This window comes from Microchirus variegatus (genome assembly GCF_963457635.1).
Source record: "Microchirus variegatus genome assembly, chromosome: 1".
Lineage (NCBI taxonomy): Eukaryota > Metazoa > Chordata > Actinopteri > Pleuronectiformes > Soleidae > Microchirus > Microchirus variegatus.
Genome location: NC_139802.1, coordinates 1,996,985 through 2,018,840, shown reverse-complemented (window position 1 = coordinate 2,018,840; position 21,856 = coordinate 1,996,985). Strand labels below are relative to the sequence as shown.

The following is a 21,856-nucleotide window of genomic DNA, read 5'->3' as shown; positions in this document are numbered from 1 at the left end:
TTGAACATTCTTTACAAAAATACTATTCAGTTGAAAACATATTTGCAAAAGGTATCAGCATTTCTCTCATTCTCTGTGGCACGCACACATTATCCACACCCAAATCGAGGCTAATTGCAAGTAAGCACAGAGTGTATGGTCTTTCCACCTGGATAAAACCTCACAGGTCTCTGGCCACACAGCCTCCCCCTCCATCTCTTCCATTAAAAGCTAATTGATGAACATGCACGGCTAATTAGAGCTGAGTGATCGGGCATTGGGGAGGGCAGGGAGGGAGAGGAAGCACGGAGAGCTCGGGAGTTCCAGTGTGGCAGGCCCCACACAGGGACCACAGTCTGGTAATTGAAGTATACTGTATGGTAATTAAGCAGAGAGGGGCTCTCATTACCCTGCTTCAACCACAGTGTCTGTCAGAGGCACACTAGGCCCATACAGGGAGAGGAAGGGGGGGGTTGGCTGGGTTGGGGACGGGTTACTGAGGAAAGATGGTGCAGACAAATTTGGGCGATGCTACCACTCTCATTTGGGGAATTATCAAGTGCGCTTTGTCCTAGATAGTCTTATTCCCCTCTGAGGGCAATTTGAGACATGGGAAGTTAGAGCAGAGTTGTGGTTTTGGGCTACAGCCTGACTGTGTGGGAGGGTGGGTTAGTGCATATGCTTTTGTGTGAGTGTGTGCGCGCAAGAGTTCACAAGTGTGTTTCTGTTCGACACTTGTTAGAACACGTGAGCACGTTTCTGTCTGCTGTGCGTGTGTGTATACAGTATGTGTATATATATTATTGCACAAGAGAACATGATACAGAAAAAACAGAGGATGGGTCGCACTCACCCTGTTGATTAGCTCTCCAACCATACCAGTCCAAGAGCCATTGGGCTCTGGAGCCCCATACAGCCCATCGTCCACCAGCTTGATCTTGAAAGAGAATTTTAAGATGTTTGCCAGCTCCCTCAGCATGTCAACGCAGAAGCCCTCATACTGGTCGTTACCCTGGAAGTCCTGGTAGTTGTCCTTACGCATCACATACGGGTTTTCCTGAACATGGGAGACACACGTGGAAACAATAATCTCAACCGCAGACTAAGAATATTCGCAATGAGCAAGGATTTTAAGGCTGAAGATTTAAAAGACACCTAAAAGAAATTATATACAGTATTTAAGATGACGGTTGACATTGTGAAAAATATGCTCATTTAATTTAAGTGTGAATTCATTCATTGTAAAGATTTAGATTTGGTTACTGGTCATGAGTTGTGTACTACACAGTCTGCACTACATTTTCAAGACATTGGCAGAGAGACTGTAAAGTAAAAGACGACATACTGTACAACCAATATAATACAGAATATGATGACGGTGGCTGAATAAATTTAATTTTTTAATCTTTGGTGAGACAGACAGATTTAGTGATACGGTGCCAAACACAGGAGCAGATAGGAGCAAAACAAACATGGTGACCATGTCTGTTTTGGTCAATGAACAAGCTCTGGGTACAAAGGGAAGACAGCCTGCTATCTTCTGCACAAAGTGCACCACATATTGAGCTAAAGGAAGAAATCCTTCACAAAGCTACGGTCATATGTTCAGAAATCCCCAACCACACAATCAAGGATGAACTTATCTTGCAAAAAAAGAAGGAAACAGCTTGGTTGGCTGCAAGATATGTGCAAACATGCTTGCCACAACAGAAATCATGTGAGAGTATTAGTTTATACAGTGACCTTATTTTAAGATCAAGTGTGTGATATTTTGGATGGTTTACTGGCAGGAATTAAATATACTGTAATACTCATTAGTAAGTGTATTAATTGCTTTAAAATAAAAATAATTTGCTTTAACCCTAAGCCTTAGGATAAACCTTTTTATTGTATGTACTTAAAGCAAGGGCCTTGCTTTACAGAGGCTGTCATTTTGCACCTCCATAATTCTACAGGAGCCTGAATGTTGATTTCACGCCATAAAATGGAATCTTACTACACAAAGAACAACACACATTCTGGTTATATGAAGGGACGGGTGACAATATGCAGCCTCACATTAGATGTCACTAATTCCTGCACACGGCGCCTTTACAGTATTTCATTGTCAGTGTGACACATTCTGACATACTGTGGTGCAAGAGATTGTTTTTGTTTTGTTTGTTATTTTTACACATCTTATCCAACCCGAGGACGAGGGAGCAGCATCATGCCAAGTGTTTACTGATTTTCCGATATGACATTACTAATGGAAATCAGTCGACAACCTGTTGAATATTGACACAATCAGAGGAACAGGATTTTCCCAGTTTGAGCTCAGTGACACGTCTCTCAGCGCTGTGTCAGTTTCTATGACAGTGACAGCAGAATTAGCAGAAACAGACCACAACACAGCATGAGCTACAGCACAGCCTGCACAACAACACAATAACAACTCTGACCTCAACAGCATGCCAGTCCAGAAAGTGGGCCCATCCTTACCAGTATGGTGGTGACAATGAGGGTTTTGTTTGCCAGTGTCTCCGAGACGTTTATATCCAGACTAGTGGAATTCATTGCGAGGGTGTTGTTGGAGTACCAGATCCCAATCTGAGATGGAAGAGACAGTGAGAGAAAATCAATGGCTATTGTGGGTTAAATAATGTGCTGTTAATCTCAAACTCCACCACGCGATCTATAGCAAATGAGCATTTCCATAAGTACATTAACCCTATTGGTCTGTTTTATTGAGTACCTTTGCTTGTTGAATATTTGATGCTTTGATTTGGATTTCATATTGTTACATGCTGTATATACACACAGTTCATTGTTCCCATTAGAGCCATAGAGGAACCTGCAGTACTATGCATCACTTTAAAAAAAAAAAAAAGAAGATGTTTACAGGCAGAGCAATGAGCTGGGACTAGATGGCAAAGATAATAATGAAAAGCATTCATGATGAGGAGCTCTATGTTTTCTTTTACTTACAGCTTTTTTAAATTGCATATAAACACAGACCATATTTCCATTTAATGGAGACAGTGAAGTCATTTAGGTACATAAATGTGTGATTATGGCCGAGGCAGTGTGCATGGATGGAGCCGCAGATCATGGAGAAATTTTCCTTGAAAAATATTAAAGCACACCATTCAGTAGGTCAAGGGAGAGGTAACAATCCCTCAGACGGAATTACAGTTTTTTTCCGTGACACTCTTTATTCTGCCCTGGCATTTAAGAGTGCTCTTTTTTTTCTGTGAACTACCCTTGCATATCTGCACAGAGGGTACTGCTGTGCAGAAAGGTGGACAGAGATGAAATGTTAATTATCAAAACACAAGTCTCCAACCGAGATAAATTCCAGATTTAAGCGTGGCTATCGGGTGCCATTTAGTGTTAACACGAATGCAAATGGCCTATGGCAGAGCACAAGAAGACATATTACAGTAATGGGAGGTGAAGAACGAAAAGTGTTTCTGACAGTCAATGAACCGCAACACAATTCCCTGAGTCTGGCTCAGCAGTGATGTGTGTGTTTATGCTTCATTTAATCTCCACCTTCAAATGCAGGGAAAATGAATTTTGATTTCCACCTTCCCTTAACTTCCCATTTAAATATTCACTGGAGGAGTCTTCATTGACAGAATAATGCAGCAGAATGGCGCGACAGACACCTTGATAGCACATTGTGACAATGTCTTATTTTGTTTCCATAAATTGTGCAGCCAGCCTCAACAAAATGTTTTGTGGCTTATAACTGAGAGATCAAATTAATGCACGCTCAAGCTACAAAGAAAGGATCTGCTAAAGCAAAGTGAAAGTTAATTTATGTGTAGAAAAAAAAAAAAAAACAGGACGGCACTTTAGAAAAAAATAAATGACACAAGATTAATCAAACAAAGTGAGGTTTTAAGTAATAAACATCACTCAGTTACAATGTGATGGTTTAGACATAGTTGGCCTGACCACAAGCTTATCATGGCTAATGTTAACTAATATTATAATTTAAAATCTATACATATAACATTGATATCACTTAGTGAGTTTATGACTTAAATTGTTCTCATGTAGCATACACTCACCCAGTACGTATATCATATAATATATAATATATGGCTCATATAATAAAAACACTTTCATTTAAATTCATACTAAAGAATCATAAATATTCAGGTTCAGAGCTTCAGTTAGTGTACCATGGTATGAATTTTTATGAAACTCTCGCTCACTCACAGAATTTTGGAAAAATAATAATCCAGTGAGTGACGGATGAAAACTCAGAAGAGAATAGCCTGACTTGTTGGAGCTGACAGAAAAGCTACAATAACTCACATAACCACTCTTTACAACTTCGAAGAGCAGAAAAGCACCTCAGGATGCATAATATGCAGAACATTCAAAACGCATGTCAACCAAGAGCAGAAATTACAGGCTGGAGTGGACACAGGTTCAACAAAAGTGGTCAGATTAAGACCAAAACAGTTTCAGCCTGATTTGACGAGTCTGAGATTCTGCTGGGGGACACAGATGGAATCAACAGCATGAATCTAGAAACCCAGCTTGGCTTGTGTCAACAGCCAGGCTGGTGGTATAATGGTGTGGGGTTATGTATTCTTGGCACACTTTTGGCCCCATAATTCCACATCTCTTTATGACCACAATTTACCATAGTCTAATGGCAACTTTCAGAAGGATGATGCACCACATCTGGTCACATGCAGTTTTCTATTATTAGTAGCCATGGGAAGAAAAATTAACCAAAACTTAACACGTCTTGGGGCTGATGGTGCAAATCCCAGCTGACATAGGGTGAAAAGCGGGGCACATCCGGGCTATCGCCTCATAAAGACACAAACAACCAATCACTCACACCTTGCCAGCAATTTGTCCTTCATCTGAAAATGTGCATTGACAAGCAATACTATCAGACCTGACTGAGGGTGTGTGTGGGTGGGTGTGTGTGTGTGTGTGTGTGTGTGTGTGTGTGTGTTCTTGTAGTTGCAGCATACTGAGGACCAGTGAGGGTTTAGAACCAACAAAGTGAGGTAATTTTTACGGAGTGAGGACATTTTGGCCGGTCCTCACTTTGTTTTCATTGAAATCACTTCCTTAGGTTGCTATAACATGCTATACTCAATTTGTCAAAAAGTTTAATTTTGGACGACTTTTTCTCAAATTTTGGGATTTTACATTAAAAAAATTTTTTTACATTTTGGACCAAATTTCTTTTTTTAAATTTTGGACCAAATTTTTTTTTTTAAATTTTGGACCAAATTTTTTTTTTCAAATTTTGGACCAAATTTTTTTTTTTCAAATTTTGGACCACATTTTTTTTGTTCAAATTTTGGACCAAAAAATTTGGGTCAATTTTTTTTTTCAAATTTTGGGTCAATTTTTTTTTTCAATTTTTTTTCCAAATTGTGGGTCAAATTTTTTTCAAAATTTGGGTCAACATTTTTGTTCAAATTTTGGGTCAATTTTTTTTTTTTAATTTTGGGTCAAATTTTTATTTCAAATTTTAGTCGACATAGTATAGTACAATCCTAACCCACGTTTTTGTAAAATGTTGGACCAAAAATTAAAAAAATAAAATAAAATCGAAAAAGTTTTCCAGCCCTTTTTGCTCTGGGGCTCCACCTGCAGACATTTTATGGTACTGCAACCAGTAGTTCTTTGTAGATGTCATTCATGAAGTAGATATTTGTAATTGTGTTGATTTATAAAGTGGAAATGCTGGTCCTCAGTATGCAGCAAGTACAAGAATGTGTGTGTGTGTGTGTGTGTGTGTATACACTGGCAGAGCACGGGTGGGCGTGGACAAGAAGAATTTATCCACTTCTTTGTGTTTTCAGTCAGATTCCAAACTGTTTCGCTTTACTGGCGCAATGTGTGCTGTAAACTCCATCTATCATGACATAAAACAAATCACTTCCTGAGTGCAGCATGGGAAGGTTGCAGTCTTGGTTCAGTCAGTCTCAACTGTCAATCGCACTGGTGTCCCCTCATATGCGTCAATCGTCTATTATCCTCTAAACGGTCACATCATTTACAAACTTGACATTATGAAAATGTTGATTAAGACCAAAAACTCCTCAGAAAAAAAAAAAAAAGTTCACTGACTTGATTATAAATCAAGTGAGAAGTGGTCTCAAAACCAGTGGAGTGGCCTCCTGGTGGTTAATCGTTGTATTCTTAATTTCTGGTTGTTACAAGAAAGCAAATCTGAAGACTTCTGCTCACTTTTTATATACAGTCTGTGGGTGACATACGATCTAAACACCACTATACTGAGAAACAGAAACAAACAATTTCATTACAGGCAATAATGTTGCATTGTTACCAAGTACTCGACAAGAAAAAATATTGAATCTTGAAATGCAAAGTAAGTAACTGATGATGTAAAGTTACAAAACAGATTAAATGAAATATAATTTGTCAAATAAGAAAACATCCAGCTGTATCCACAGGACAGAAGCTAGACAGTGTAGTCGCATATAAAATTTAATTGAGGATATTTGCAGGCAGCTAATGTCAGATTACAGGTTACACCATCGTGCATTAATCCAAACTCACAAAATTAAAATTAAAGAAAAATATTTGGCTACTATCAGAAGAGTCTGTGATGCAGCTGACCCTGAGGTTAAACGCATCCTTTAGGGCGAGGAAATCAGACAGGTGACCTATAACTGACTCGAAGCCTATGGGCAGTGTGACCTGGCTGCTGCATGATAATAAGTGGGTCCTGACCTCTTTATGGCCTCCTCTGTGTTTCTCCAGGATCCGCAGGGTGTAGTTGGTCCTCTGACCTTTGCTGTTGAACTCCACACGTCCTGTCAGACCATCATACTCCACCTGGGAGGCAAATGCAGAGAGAGTGAGGTAAAGAAACACAAACGACACAGAGGAAAAAGGAAAAGGAATGATAAGGTAATGAGAGAGGAGTGGCCACAAAAACGAGGAGTGATAGAGAAATAAACGAAAGGAAATCTAAGCTATACTAGAAAAGACATTCTTCCTCTCACTACACATCACTATTAGACAAACAGATGCTATCAACCCTGATTATGAGGGGAAGAGAGTAAAAGACAAAGTGAAAGAAAGAGCAGGAGAGACAGATAAAGTGTCTGAGGCTGGTTCCAGACATGGATAATCAGTTTCAGATCAACTAGGAGAAAGTGACTGAGTGAGAGGCTCAGACAGAAAGCAGAGAGAGAGTCAACAGCTCCCTAATAAGACCTGCACCTCGCAGCTTAGCTCTGCCTCTCCCAAACCCAGGTGCTGGCTCAGTTAGCAGGATCTATGATGAATGGCATGGTGCTGGAGATGGAGCACACCAAGATGTTGACTAACAAAGACAGATGTCGGGCCGGTGGGGCGGAGGCAATGAGAGATGGAGCTCGGGCTGCCTTGACAATAGGTCGTCAATGAGAAACGCACAGACGACCAGAGATGGGAGATGACAAAAAAAACAACAGGAGACACAGATTACACTCAACATGAGGTGAGGATGATAAACACTGCTGCTGTGCTATCATCGTTAATCAATGAAATTAATCAGCAATTCTAATATGTGATGACTGAACAAAAATAAAATTCCAAAGCGTATCATTTATAATCATTAATTCAATTATTATGAATTAAATTAATTTAGCAGTTACTGTCTTCAGTCTTGACATATAAGTAGAAGTCACGATAATAATTTAACTGACATCAAAGCAAGGTTATTTTTCAATCCTATTTCAATCATGTGAGTGACATTGAACTTAGAAATCAGCAGGTGATTACACATTACATATTTCCCACATGCAGACCGATGAAGCGTTTACCATGCGCAGGTAGTTCATCAGACTGGTGCCGTGTTGCCAGATCTGAGGCGAGGAGCAGCTGAGCGGCTTCACTCCGATTTCCTGACTGCGGTTCAATTCCCTCACCGCCCCCACCACCACATGCACCGCATCAAACATCAGAGCTGACGAGAGCTGTGGAAGGAGGGAAGGACACGCGAGAGATATGGAGAAGGGTAAAGGGGTCGGGGAGGGGTGGGAACATGTGGAAGAGAGACAAGGGAGTCCAGGGAGAGGATGCAATGAGGAAAGAGGAGAGAGGCTCAGATGATTGAATGGTTGACAGGAATCGAGGGAGGATGGCAGGGAAAATAACAGGGGAGAGAGAATAGATGTGTAGCATGAGTAAACCAGTGGGGAGGAAACATAGATGGGTACATCAATACCCATTAAATAGAAGCAAAAGACTAGCTGCATCTCTTTAATTGCTCCATGAATCAGTGTGAGGAATTAAGTAGCTTCATTTTTGCTGGCATGCAAACAAAGCTGTAAAAATGACTCCTGAATGTGAGAGCATGCATGAGTACCCCAGTGTCCAAGAGACTGACCGCAGGGCCGGGGTACGTCAGGTCACAGCCCTCCCTCCAAGACAGGTTGAGGCTCCTGATGAACTCCAAATAGAAGGGGTGTGTCGTGTTAAACATGGAAAACCCCACTATATTGGAATGCTCATCCACTATATCATCCAGTCTTAGGAGAGGGAAGTCCTGGAGAAGAAGAGGAGGGTGGGGGGGTGAGTGGGGAGGGAGTTTGCAGAGAGACCGAAGATTCAGCTGAGTGACAATGTTGACAGTACGTCAAATCTTAGAAGAAAAATACCGTGCAAAGAGGAATGTGATAAAGAAAAAAGGAAGCAACAGGATTTGACAACATCTAATCTTTGAGAGAGAGAGAAGAATGAACGTGGACAACTAAGGAAAAGGGAGAAGCTGTGATAGAGGGCAAAGATAGGTGGATTAATCCAGAAGGTTTTCACAGATATATATATACACACACACACACACACACACACACGACGCTGCATCTAAAGCACAAGAGTACGTCACACAGAGAGGTTGGAGAGGGGAGTAAAAAATAAATCAGGTATGCGGCATATAGTGACACATTGATTCAAATAGAAGAAAGAAAAGGAAGTGTATCAAATAGGCTGATGAAAACACAAGTATAGGGACGGTGGCATGTGGCAAAGGAAAAAGCATCCACATCAAGTCCGTCTTTCCCTTCACCTCAGACTCTTTCTCTTTTGTTTTTTGCCACCCTCCTCTGTACATCTTTGTACAGTATCATTCCTCAGATCTGCCCATCCTTCATCTCTTCTCCCTTTCTCTCTCTCTCTCTCCCTTAATCGAATACGCCTTAGCACCTTTGCTCACTCATAAAGGGACAGAAGAGGAGAGGAGAGGCTGCAGGGGAACGAAGGAATAGAAGACACAAGAGAGGGACGGGAAGAAACCGAGGTGCTCTTACCATGGTGGTGAGGATGTACTTGTAAAATGCTGATGTCATCCCCAGCTCGGATGCCTGTCAAAGAGAATGAGAGTATAAAATAAAAAAAAGAGTAAAGAAGAGTCAGGTGGGATACAGGATGGGGAAACAGAGAATAAGGGGAGATGTAGGAAGGAGGAGGGTGGAGGGTGAGATAGAGAGGGCAAACGAGTGACTTTATTGGGAGGCAGAGAGCACAGGAGACAGTTGGGGGACACAGTGGGAGAGAATGTGGGGGAGGCGAAAGGGAGCATACGTTAATCACAGTTTTACATCATCAGGCTAACACTAGGACGTTTCGCCGAGGGCATATTCCGCTACCAGTGTGCCCAATGAAAACATCCCGTTTGCATTCCTACTGTGACTCACTGGGCCCGGCTGTGGGCATAAAAGGCCGTAGCATGAATCAGAACAAGGCTGCACATCTGTACTGCGTCCAAGCAAGAGATGTTCTTTTGTCAAATACTTTCTTAAGAGTGCAAGTGATTGTTGCTGGCAGACGCGCATTCATTTTGCTCGCTCTGCCGCTCCAGAGGTCAGACAGGGTATCAAATAGATGTTAATTCTGACGCAACAACATGTAGCCTGTGGAACCTTTGAGAGTCATGACTGTAACATGGGTTTTCCAAATGGATATATATACCGAGGCAAATCCCTCCAACTGTTATTACTGCATGTGCTGTAAAACTAGAGTAACGTCAAATCCTTGCACGTGTGTGGGCGGGCGGCTCTGCAGATTTAATTGATCCTTGAGATCTGACCTTTTTCAGGATGAGATAAGAGACCGAAGCATTGGCGTCGATGATGATGGTGGCCACTTTGTCATCACGGATTTCCTTCAGCAGCGGTGTGGGGTCCAGGTTGTCGTCCAACATTCTGACTGACAGCGTCTCCCGAGAGATGAGAAAGCGGCGGACCAGTTCCTCCAATCTCAGCAGGCCTGAGGCAGAGCCAGAGCAGAGCGGCATTGCATATCATCATCTCTATCATTACACAAAACCCAAGTTTCAAAAAATGTTAGCTTTGCAGGACGATAGGAAATTTTGATTTAATCTAGGATTGCTATATGTATTAGCGTGAAGAAGCATGGTTGGTCTACATCTCTAGGAAATTAAATATCATTTAACATGGAGATTGGGGTCCGCCTGTCTTCTGCTAAAAAGGTTTCATTTTTAGTCCAATGTTGCTCGAGTTAGTGCTAAACTAACTCGATAGACTGTTGCATGAGATGAAGACGAATTATGGCTACAGGCCAGGGAAGTGATTAGTTTTAGTGCAGATAGTGCCGCCATGTGGCCATTTAATAAACATAACTCCTGCATAAACAAATGCAATGTCTCGTTTTGCATATTTCCATACAATCTTAAGTGCAAGAGTGCTGCGACCACACTGACGAGGGGGCCAGATGATGCACTGCCACCAGTCACCACAAATCCTTTGGCGTGGAAAATGGCAGCCAAGGCAGGAGAGCGTACTGTACATCAGTAACACTGACAATGACATACTCTCTATGTCGCCTTGCCACGGGGGGGGGGAAGGCACAAGGAAATGTTCATTTTTAAGTCAGCAAAGCAAAACAGCCTGCAGACGCTTTGACAGGCAACAATTAAGGTCACGTGTTGCAGTCTTTTCAGTTGAATCATTTGTCCTAACACTACCCCAGAGAATATTTTCCCATTGATTCTTTAATTCTACTTTCATGTTACATCTGTTAACAAGAGCACGTGTTTTCATTAAACAATGTTTTTTTTAAATTCATATTTCATTTATATAGGCAACAGTACAGATACTCCATGGTATATTTTTAAGTACATTTGTATTTAAGAGTTGTATTTGTCATTTAAGTCAGTAGGTTCAAGGTTCTTCACCTTGTTTTTTTATTATTTTCTAAAGATTTCATCTCATTATCATAAAATATTTTTGAATGAGCCAAATCAACCTAAAAATGCTTTGAATGATAATTCTGTGTCTAACCGACGCCACGGCAAATATAACTCAATCAACACGACTCAGTGCCAGTGAGTCTTACTCATTTAATATTCATCTTTGTACAAGACCCTAATATTCCCAGACAGGTTTTATGTATCCTGCAAAATTCATGGCTGCCATCAGCCAATCAGCATGACAAATTCCTAAACATTTACTATTAATAGAATAATAAATTTAGAGGGTTGCGCTGCCTTGGCAGTGGTAGGCACTCTTTGAGTGCTTTATAATTCATTTTTTGTCTGTTGTCTTACCCCACAATGATTGCAGTTCTTTGAGTGATGTGTGTGCTTTAAGTGCGATAGTATGCATTAAAAGAAAAAACAAACTCCTGAAATAAAAACAAGTGTACAAAGCAAGACTCTGGTGGGAAGAGGTTAAAATCTGCAGAAGCAGAGTGGAATGAAGCACTCCACACAATTTGACGACTTCAGGCAAAGTCTCTTGAAAATAAGTATCACCGATGGCGGTCAAGACTCACTTGACAGTGTGTGCAGAACGAGTCTCTACGAGAAGGTCTAGCCTGCTTCTATCTAATTGTAATTCCATAGTAAAGTAAGTAATGTAAGTAAAGAAGTGTTAAGGCAGGCATCTGGGTAATGGAGGGGCGAGGAGAGAGTGAAGAGAGGAGAAAGTGAGAGGTAGAGCACAGAGCCCTTCAGCAGGAGAAAGCCTCTGTAAGCAGTGGGGTAATCACTGAACCAGGCCAAAACTTTAATTAGTTTGAGGAAGGAGGGAGGGAAAAAAAATCAATGCACATTCCAGCTTCCTCTCCCACTCGCCTTCGTTCACATATTCTCTCTCTCTGAGCTCTATCCTCTCGATCTCTGTGCTCTAGTTAGTTCTGTCCGTCTTTATCCATCTCTCGACACTTGTGCCGTCACCGGCTCCTCCTCCGTGAGCTCCGTCTCTCTCTCCCTCTCACTGTCCTCAAACTCATCCATCTCATGAAAAGTGCATAATGGAATTAGGCTCAGATTCCATGTTGTGTGACCCAGGCAGAGCGAGAGAAGGATATGTCGGGAAGTGACCCAAAATCTCTGACTCGCCGTCTTTTAAAAAGAATATCATTAGCCTGCGATGTGCACGGGCTAAAGGAGGAAAGGTTTGATTAATCCCATTAACACGCTGTTGCAGAAATGATCGGTGGCTAAATACGTTACTTAACTGGGATGCGAGCTTGGCACCGACGCTGTGAATGAAATGTGTGACTTCACACATTACTCGCCTCACTGAAAAAAAATTAAGAATGTCTACTACACTTGAACGCACCGCACTACACCAGGGTAAACATGATGAATAAAACAAGTGATCTGGTGGTAAACAACTGTCTGATGTTGAACCTCTGTTGCGCCACAGGAGAAACACACACAAACACACACACAAATGACATGCATTCACAAACCTGTGCATGTACAGCCAAAGTGAAGCAAGCACACACAGAAAAATAAAATATCAAACACACACACACACACAATCATTCGGCATGTGGAACAAGCCTGTTGAGTGGCAGTTAGCACCTATTCTGCAGCCATGGCAACCAGCTCCATGGCGATAGATAGTGCAGCCAAGTGGGTCAGAGTCTGAGAGAGTGATAACCTTGTATAGATCACCTTCAAGCCAAATATACAGCACACACACGCACCCTTCCATCTCCACACCAATAAAGACTGCGTTTTTGGCGTGGGAACGATCACTATCAAGCCACGATCTGTTGCACCTCGCAAAGAGAAAGAGGCCGCTAAAAGACGAGGCTCTTATCTTTCCATTCAACTGATGATCAAAAAATTGGGGGAAAAAAAAGATGTCTGATGCCATTTCAAAGCACTTTCAGTTCACAGAAATGACACGTCTACTAGGAATTCGGCTTACTCTCAACAAACTGTGAGACCACTGGCTGACTGTTGGTGAGATAACAAAGCATTTCGACGATTAAATCAGTTTTTTCATAATGTCACAGCTTTTGTATGCCAAAATGTTTCCCCTTTTCACACTGCCATGGAAAGTGTTCCAAATTCAATGGGCACTCTCACTCTATGTAATTGCCATTCACTGAGCCATTTTTAGCAGGTTTTTAGCAGGAAAAGCACAGGTGTCACTAATCACATTAACAATGGCTCTGTTCAGTTCCTGAGGGCCCGTTCATGTTATTTACTTGGTAGGTGGGAGCACTCAACAGGTGCATGCAGTAACAACTCGGTTACACTCAAGTATGGACCAAAAAGTCTGTGGAAATTCAATGATTTTTCCACCTCTAACATCACGTTGTGTATTCTGCCAATTATTCACAGACTTATTTGAGCACTTGAGCCACTGTCCGCTCCCCAAGTCCTTTAATTCCTGTGACTCTTAATAAATCAATAATGCACACTTTCAGAGCGATAATAAAGAAGTCTAGTCGCGAAGCCTCAAATCCCAGTAATGTCAAATCTCTCCAAGGGCCTGGCAAGTTTAATCAAATGCACTCTCTGTTTTTCCCAAATTTTAAAGAGCATTTCATACAGGAATATTTACTAAATTGGTTTGGGCTTACAGCCCTGTGAAGTAGACGAGACCAACTCTGCTGATCGCAAAAAAAACACACTCAATTTAAATGGAAGTCTATAGGAAAATGAGCTTGTAATTCTCACTTGGATTATAACGTCAGTAAACATTTCCTGAGGAGTTGATGGTCTAATTCAGTCTTCTTCAATACAACACAATGTCAATTTTCTGAATGAATTATGTTCCCATTTTGAAGAGGATAGACAACTAGCCTCCAATATACCCAAAGTATATGCACTCGCACCTGCCACTAACTGTTTTAATTAATTATTAATAAATTCAACAAAATAACTGTTAAATATTATGATATAATGCTGACTACACTTTATACATGTTCAAAGTATCCATATAAACTCGATATTGAACACAGAATACCTGAACTCATCAATTTCTCTCTAGTTTTTAATAAAACTAGTCAACCTATTATATACCTTGTTAAATATTATGAATATTAAAATGCTAACCATACCTGCCATATCTTCAAAGTGTCCAAATGTCATGAAAAAGCATACACTATGTTTATTAAATGTCATGAAAAAGCATACAATATGTCAATGCATTAATAAAGAAATGGAGGCTTAACTATTTTTTATATGATAATTAATAAATGTATATTATAATGTAATTAATATTATGAATTAGTGCTAAATAAACCCATGATATCCTCAGTGTGTCGAAATGAGCTCAATAATAAAGAAAAAAAAACGCGCAAGACCGATTCCATAATATACGCATTTTCTCGCGGATATAATATACAGCACATATGAGCGGACAACAGCAATGACGTCTCTGAATTTATCGATCGTAAAAACTGACATGGTCAAATAATGCATCACGAGGCTTCAAAACAACAGTTCATTTATCAAATGGAAGACCACGTCCATTCATATATGCAGTCTCTGCTGCAGGAACATGAGAGGAAATGTGTGAAATGTGTGTCTGAACTCTAACAGCAGACAGAACTTTATGACCAGACTGTCAAAATGAGTGTCCAGCAGCACAAAACAGTCATATCCACCCAAACAGTGCGAGCGCGCCAACACTCCCACAGACACATTTGCACACACAAACACAAACACAAACATACAGTAGATAACAAGCTCCAAAGGACACAAGTGAAGCATTTACGCCTACATAAATACAAACACAGATTAATATACGGTACTCGCTAATCAACAGACTGCATGTGTACTCACACTCGGCCTTGGCGCACACCAGGCTGGCTGAGGGGTAACTGAATGAGCGCAAGATGGCTCCTATGGCCAGGCTCAGGTCCTCGTTGCTAGGGTAAAGAGTGACAGAGGCGAAGCGCAGGTATGGCAAGCGGGGAGTTTCCTCGGGACCGATTTTTATATGAGGGATCTGTGGAGAAAGAGATGGAAAGGGAGAAAGAGAAAGCAAAGGAAAAGGTAACGTGTCAAGATTAAGTCCCCCTCCATACGCAAACAACGGAAGAAAATACAGCAAATAAGAAAAACCCATTAGAAATGCTGGAGGGTGAAAAGAGAGATAAGAACGCTGGCATACATAGAGAACAGAGAGAAATAAAGATAAAAGGCTACAGGAAGAAAGGAGATAACAGACGGGAGAAATGAATGATGGCTAATTATACGAGAAGAAACTCAACAGGCAAAGAAACCTGAAACTCTAGACATATTCATTATGATGTCTGTGTGTAGGAGGGGTAGCAAGTCAGGTAGAAAGGGCTACTGGGTGTGTACAGATATCCGTGTTCTCCTCCACACTCACCTCCTTTTCTCCACAAATGTGACTGACAGTAGAGCCAGAGGCGGGGCTGGAAGCGGGGCCTATCACAGAGACGACGCCTTTGGGTAGAATCTGACACACTGAAAGCAAAAAAAAAAACATGCATGTGCAACCTGCTTCATGTTCATGGCAGCGCAATGCTGGCCAACAGACGGAGCTGCAATCGGAGGAAAACGCGTGGACATTTAGAATCACAAAATGTATAATAATTTCAGTTAAATAACTAATTCAGTTGTAGACGCACAATCTGTCTCAGGCTAATCTGATTTATTTTGAGATAAGTACCTCAAGGACTGCAGCAGGGCAGCCCGTGGGTGGCCTCCTGCTTATTATTCACTGTGAATTTTAAGTGATTTTCTTAAAGACATTTTCCTCTAATTATATGTCTGGCATTGGAACAATGCTGGCAGATTGGTGGTCACCTTCAATTAAAATGAACCACCACCATTTTTGCAGGAGGACATTGCGGGGCAAACAGTTGGACATTTGTCTGTCTAATTAGGCAGTCTCAAAACCACATGACAAATTGACTCAGTCAATGTCCCAATTAACTCTCTAATTGACAACAAATGTCTCCATTTAGTCCCAAATGACAAAATTCACACCTTTTTCTTTTAGCATTTGTGTCAGCACAGTGTGTTATGGTATGTTTTGAATCAATTACCAAGTTTATCCGTGTACCCACATTTGAATTGCTTTCACAGATACAGCAGAGACGCGTCTGGTGGATTAACTGTGTTATCTCGAGAGCTGTTGGGTTCTCACTGGTATATTTGCTCTGTATTTTAATTCAATTAATCTCGTCATTCTCTGCGCATATGCACACATGTGTGACAGGGAATATGCCTTAGTGAGAGTGTGTGTACATGTGTGTGTGTGTTTGGGTGTATATGCCTCAGACAGCTGTAGCTGTAAAATGATGAGTTCTCTGATCCAGAGAGCCAAAATACGCTACAAGCAAACAAGCCTGTCAGAGTCTCTCCTGCCCATTGGTCAAGGACACACACACACGCACAGATGCCAACAACTCAAGCAGACACATATGTATATACCCTTTCCCAAGCACACAGCCAGTAGCTTGGTCACTGGACTATTGGAAAAGGAGCAAGGAGTCTGCAGTTACATTCAACAGCAGTGTATCTTTTGTTTTTATAAACCCCCAAAGATTCAGTTTTAAAGGCCACATTATACTTCTACAACTGCGTAACCACGGAGACCCCTCGAGCCCTCATAGTTCTCCGTCGCGGTGCCGGATACGCATTGCAATCTCTCGCCCGATCATTAGGGGTCGCTGTGCAATGTTGTTGTGCTTCTGGCTACAGTGAGCAATGGCGTCCGAGAGAGAAAGATTGTTGTTGTTGTTGTTGTTGTTGCAGCTGAATAACATTGAAACACAGATACTTTTGATACAAAAATGGAGACGTGAAAGACGGAGGAGACGTGTCCGGAGGTGTTATGTACGTCCACTAAATGTACAGAGACTGATGGCAGGAGAATTTAACAGTCTTATTGGACTGATGAGTGACATGGACGAAGAAACCCACTTCAGGTACTTCCGAATGTCGGCTGGCAAATTTGATGAACCTCTACGCCGGGTGCCACCTCATATTAATCATCAGGGCAACCACCGCATGCCTGTTGATGCCTGGCTGAGGACCAATCGCAGCCCTTGCCGTCTCCGTTGTCCCTTGACGGAGTGACGGACACTTAAAAAATATTTAATGCAGTCGGAGACGACGGAGAGGCTCTCCGTAACCGACGTAGAGCACTACGCAGGAGTATGAATTGGGCTTAAGTCTGCATATCAATACAAATCCAATGGAGTGCCCTCTGTGTTACAGTGTTGGCCCAGTCTGGTGATCTCTGTATTAGTATTTGATGATTTGCTTTTGTCTACAAAGCAGCCAGTGGAGCCAGGTGTTACTGAAGGGCACCGGTCTGCTTTGAGAGGCTTAGTGGCCCATTACTGGTCTCCAGTGACATGTAAACTAAAGTAACACTTCCTGCCACTTACGGCTTCTTAATCACATGTAAGTGGTGGCGTTTTATCAATACTATTTAAAGATTTTCGGTGAAAAGGCAAACTTTAAAAAATGTAATTAAATTGAATTAAAATGTGTGTGTGCGTGTGCACACAGGCACTGTGCCTTATTAGCCTCTAATGAGTTTTGCTGGATCTCCTCACCCTGGAGGGTGTGTGTGTGTGTGTGAACCTGCTCTACTGGTCTTTTTCTGTGTGCTTTATTGGCTCCACTCACTGGTGTCAGTAGTGTCGTACTGGGAGTCTTTCTGCAGCTCATATATGTCCACCTCCACTCTGGCCCGGACTGGACCTTCCATCATGCTGTTGATGTTCTCCCTAGCCAGGGCGAGCGCCAGCCGCTCCCCGCGCCCACACACAGACTGGTCGTCCAGGATTGCAGCTGGAAAAGGTGGAGAGGGAAGGAAAAGGGTGGGAGTGGAAGATGAGCGACAAAGGAATGCAAGATGAATGAAATAAAAGGTTTAATAGCTAACTTTACTAAATTAACATACTGACAATAACTAAATAGCATACTTACAAAAATGTTGAACTAGTCCTTTAATGAATTGGGCATTCCCTTTAACCCTTAAACACCTAAACCTCAAAATGTCGGTCTGGACTTTTATGCTTATTTTAACCATAAAAGGACCAGAAAATTTCCTGTGAGTAAGTGCTTTTGGCCATTTTTCCAGAATAACTTTCAATATCTGGCAGTTATTTACAATTTACTGCATGTTAAAATAGTGTATTAACGATTTAAAATGAAGAAAAACTAAAGAAATGAGAAAAAACACTGTGCACAAACACCAGATTGTGCGTGTTAAATGTGAAATTTAAACAGTATAAAACATATTTAATTTAATTTTATTTAAGTTAATTAATTTGTTTGAGTCTCTGTCTCAATGTCCAAAAAAATCTCTCCTCTCTGGTGACAAAGCGCGAGTGAAATTACCGTAATAACCACATATAGACTTTGACGTGCAACTTCTCAGCTTTCAGAAACCGTAATTGCGGTAATGCAAAGTGCGCTTGTGGAAAACGTGTCGTCTGCGATACACTCCGTGTTAAAGGGTTTAATGATAGTCTTGGTAAAAATAAATATAGTCATAATAATAATAATAATAACTATTATTATTTTTAATACAGTAATACTGCAATTATTCTATTATTAACACTGCAAAGGTTTGTACAAAGGTGGACCATGCATGATTGCTTTCAGCTGGAGGCTGTAATTTCTCTTTGCTGGTGCAGGTTTTCCCTTGACATATTACTGAGTTGATAAGATGTGGTCTTCATGGACTTAGTTAATAAAACAGTAATTAACCCATCCATAGGTGAAATATCGCACACTTCACAGATTAAATTGACCTTCTTTCGCAACAGCATTTGTATTTTGATCATTTTTGTTATATCTGTGTGCAGACCAGTTGGTTTTGCAGTTAAGGCCACATTATACTTCTCCGACTGCGTATGCGTTATCCGTCTGCGTCACCACGGAGACGCCTCGAGCATTTATACTTCTGCGTCGTGGTGACGGACACTCGCTGCAATTTCCCGCCCGATCAGTAGGGGTCGCTGCGCAAGGTTGTTGTGCTTCTGGCTACAGTGAGCAATGGCGTCCGAGAAAGAAAGAGAGAGAAAGACTGTTGTTGTTGAAACAGTGGCCGTTTCTCACTTTTCTGTGTGACGGAACGCAGTTTTAAGATAATTTGAGACGAGAAATTGGCCATTTAGGGTCTAAACATGTGCTGTGTGTGTATAGATATGACGTATTTATAGTTCGGCAGCGTTATCGGCGGGGATCAGCTCCGCCTCTGTCAGGACGCCCGGAGCGCACTGAGAGCCGGCACAGAGCAGCTTCGCTCAGCCTGTCCTGAGGACCAATCGCAGCTCTTGCCGTCTCCGTAGTCCCTTGACGGAGTGACGGACACTTAAAAAATATTTCGTGCACCCGGTGACGACGCAGAGGCTCTTCGACAGGTTCTGCGTCGACGCAGAGTCTCTACGTAGCCTACGCAGAGCACTTTACGCAGAAGTATAAATTGGGCTTTATTCTTACACCCGACTACTACATTTAGAACATTTACAACAACAACAACAACAACAACAACAACATTGCAGCCCAAATAATTACAGGGACGTTGTTGCACATGATGCTCCTGAAGACGTGAGCACATCACACCAACATCGGCCTCACTCTCACTCACTGGCTACCAGTTTGTTTTAGGATTGATTTTAAAATTCTGTTATTGTTGTTGTTGTTTTTGAATCATTAAATAGGCTGGCACCTCAATATCTGGCTGAACTGCTGCACCTACACAGTCCAGTCAAGAGCGCTTAGGTCGGCGTACCAGCTGCAGAGTTAAAGACCAGAGGTGACAGAGCCTTTGCAGTGGCAGCTCCTCGGCTCTGGAATGACCTGCCCCGTCACATTAGAGTCACCAGACTGTTGAGCATTTTAACTCGACTTTAAAAACTTACTATTACTCCATGGCTTTCTAACACAGGCTGAGTTGGACTCCCATTGTTTTTGTTTGTTTGTTTCGCTTCTTATGTTTTCATTGTGCTCTGTATCGTTTTTAAAAGTTTTTCTCTATTTCTACTGATTTTTATTTCGTTATTTGACGTTATTCTGTACAGTAGAGCTGAAACAGATTTTTATTTAGTAATCAACTATTTTGATAATCGATTAATCAGGTTTGAAGCTTTTTTTATTATTAAAAGAAGATTTCTGATTGTTTTAGCACCTTAATTAATATTTTATTTGTATCTTTGCTAACAAAGAAATCTTTAAAACATTGTTTTGGCTTGTGGACAAAACGAGACATTCGAGAACATCGTCATTTCCACTGATCAATGTCATATAATATAATATTTTCTGACATTTTATGGACCAAACGATTAATCGAGAAAACAATCGACAGATTAATCGATTATGAAAATAATCGTTAGTTGCAGCTCTACTGCACACCACTTGTTTTTAAATGTGCTCTAGAGGTGAAACGATTAATCGATGAATCGATTATTAATCGATTACTAAATTAATCGGCAACTATTTTGATAATCGATAATCGGTTTGAAGCTTTTTTCATGATTAAAACAAGATTTCTGATTGTTTTAGCTTCTTAAATGTGAATGTTTTCTTCGTTTCTTTGCTCCACATAACAAAGAAATCAATAAAACTGAATCAGTTTGGTTTTTGGACAAAACAAGACATTCAAGAACATCGTCATTTCCAGGTTTGACAAACACTGATCAATGTTTTTTAACATTTTCTGACATTTTATGGACCAACCGATTCATCGATTGATCGAGAAAATAATCGACAGATTAATCGATTACTAAAATAATCGTTAGTTGCAGCTCTAATGTGCTCCATAAATAAATATGATCAAATTGAAAGATTCAACCTGCAACACATCCATGCCGTACAGCCTTTTTGGCTTGCAACTGACAGAATAAGTGAAATAAGCTCAATTTTATTGCAAGTTTTTACTGCTTTAGCGCTAATTTAGTTTTAAAATGCTTTCTTCACTGTGACTCTGTCCCTTATTGTGAAAAATCCAAAGTGTCAAAAAAAGCAGCCTGAAAACAAAATACACAATCAAGGAACTTTTTGACCCAGATGGGGGTGGTGATGGAAGGATGGCTGACCACTCACCCATACGGACGGAGGAGAGCAGGGGGGCCTGGCTGAGGGAGCGTGGTGGCATGATGACTAGCAGGAAGGAAAGGAAGTGTATTGACAGCAGCAGTGCTGGCAGAGCCGGCATCTTCTACTGCTCCTCATGGAGAATGGTCTGCTGGCTGCCTGTACCACCACCTGCAGAATTGGAGGACAAACGGTTTATTACTAAACACACACACGCGACCGAGACGTCTTTATTAAAAATGTTCCCGCCGAGCTTATCTCCAGCTCCATGTAGTGGGTGTACCTTTAATATGACAGCGCATAGAAAAGATTCCCTCCAATATGAAGATGTTCACTGTCTCACCACAAAGGGCAGAGCCGTCCCGTGCTCACACTCTGCCTTGTAATAATAAAAAAAAAAAAAACTGCACACACACTTATATTCCTGTCCATTGTAGAATGTCTGCTGTTTCACAGTGACAGGGTTTGGCCTTGAAGAAATCTCCAGAGGCGGCTCAAAGAGAGCATCACAAAAACTGGAGCACATGTCCACACACACACACACACACACACACACACACACACTCACTCGTACACATCAACATAAATGATTAACGGCAA

The 21,856-nt window shown here is 41.3% G+C and overlaps 1 protein-coding gene across 2 annotated transcripts in view; it reads right to left on the bottom strand.

Annotated features, from left to right (window-relative positions):
• Positions 1-21,422, bottom strand: part of grik5 (glutamate receptor, ionotropic, kainate 5) — a gene marked incomplete at its 3' end in the record, with an annotated part of 34,109 nt that extends 12,687 nt beyond the window's left edge. For both annotated transcript variants that reach the window (XM_083887785.1, XM_083887786.1), the window contains exons 1-11: positions 21,266-21,422; positions 17,840-18,004; positions 15,564-15,661; positions 15,011-15,176; positions 10,046-10,224; positions 9,267-9,320; positions 8,348-8,506; positions 7,782-7,934; positions 6,703-6,807; positions 2,461-2,568; positions 833-1,036 (exon numbers count right to left, since the gene is read on the bottom strand). In XM_083887785.1, the coding sequence (XP_083743911.1) occupies positions 833-1,036; positions 2,461-2,568; positions 6,703-6,807; positions 7,782-7,934; positions 8,348-8,506; positions 9,267-9,320; positions 10,046-10,224; positions 15,011-15,176; positions 15,564-15,661; positions 17,840-18,004; positions 21,266-21,377 (1,503 nt within the window). In that variant the 5' untranslated portion in view covers positions 21,378-21,422. The remainder of the gene's footprint in view (positions 1-832; positions 1,037-2,460; positions 2,569-6,702; positions 6,808-7,781; positions 7,935-8,347; positions 8,507-9,266; positions 9,321-10,045; positions 10,225-15,010; positions 15,177-15,563; positions 15,662-17,839; positions 18,005-21,265) is intronic.
• Positions 21,423-21,856: the final 434 nt, after the last annotated feature.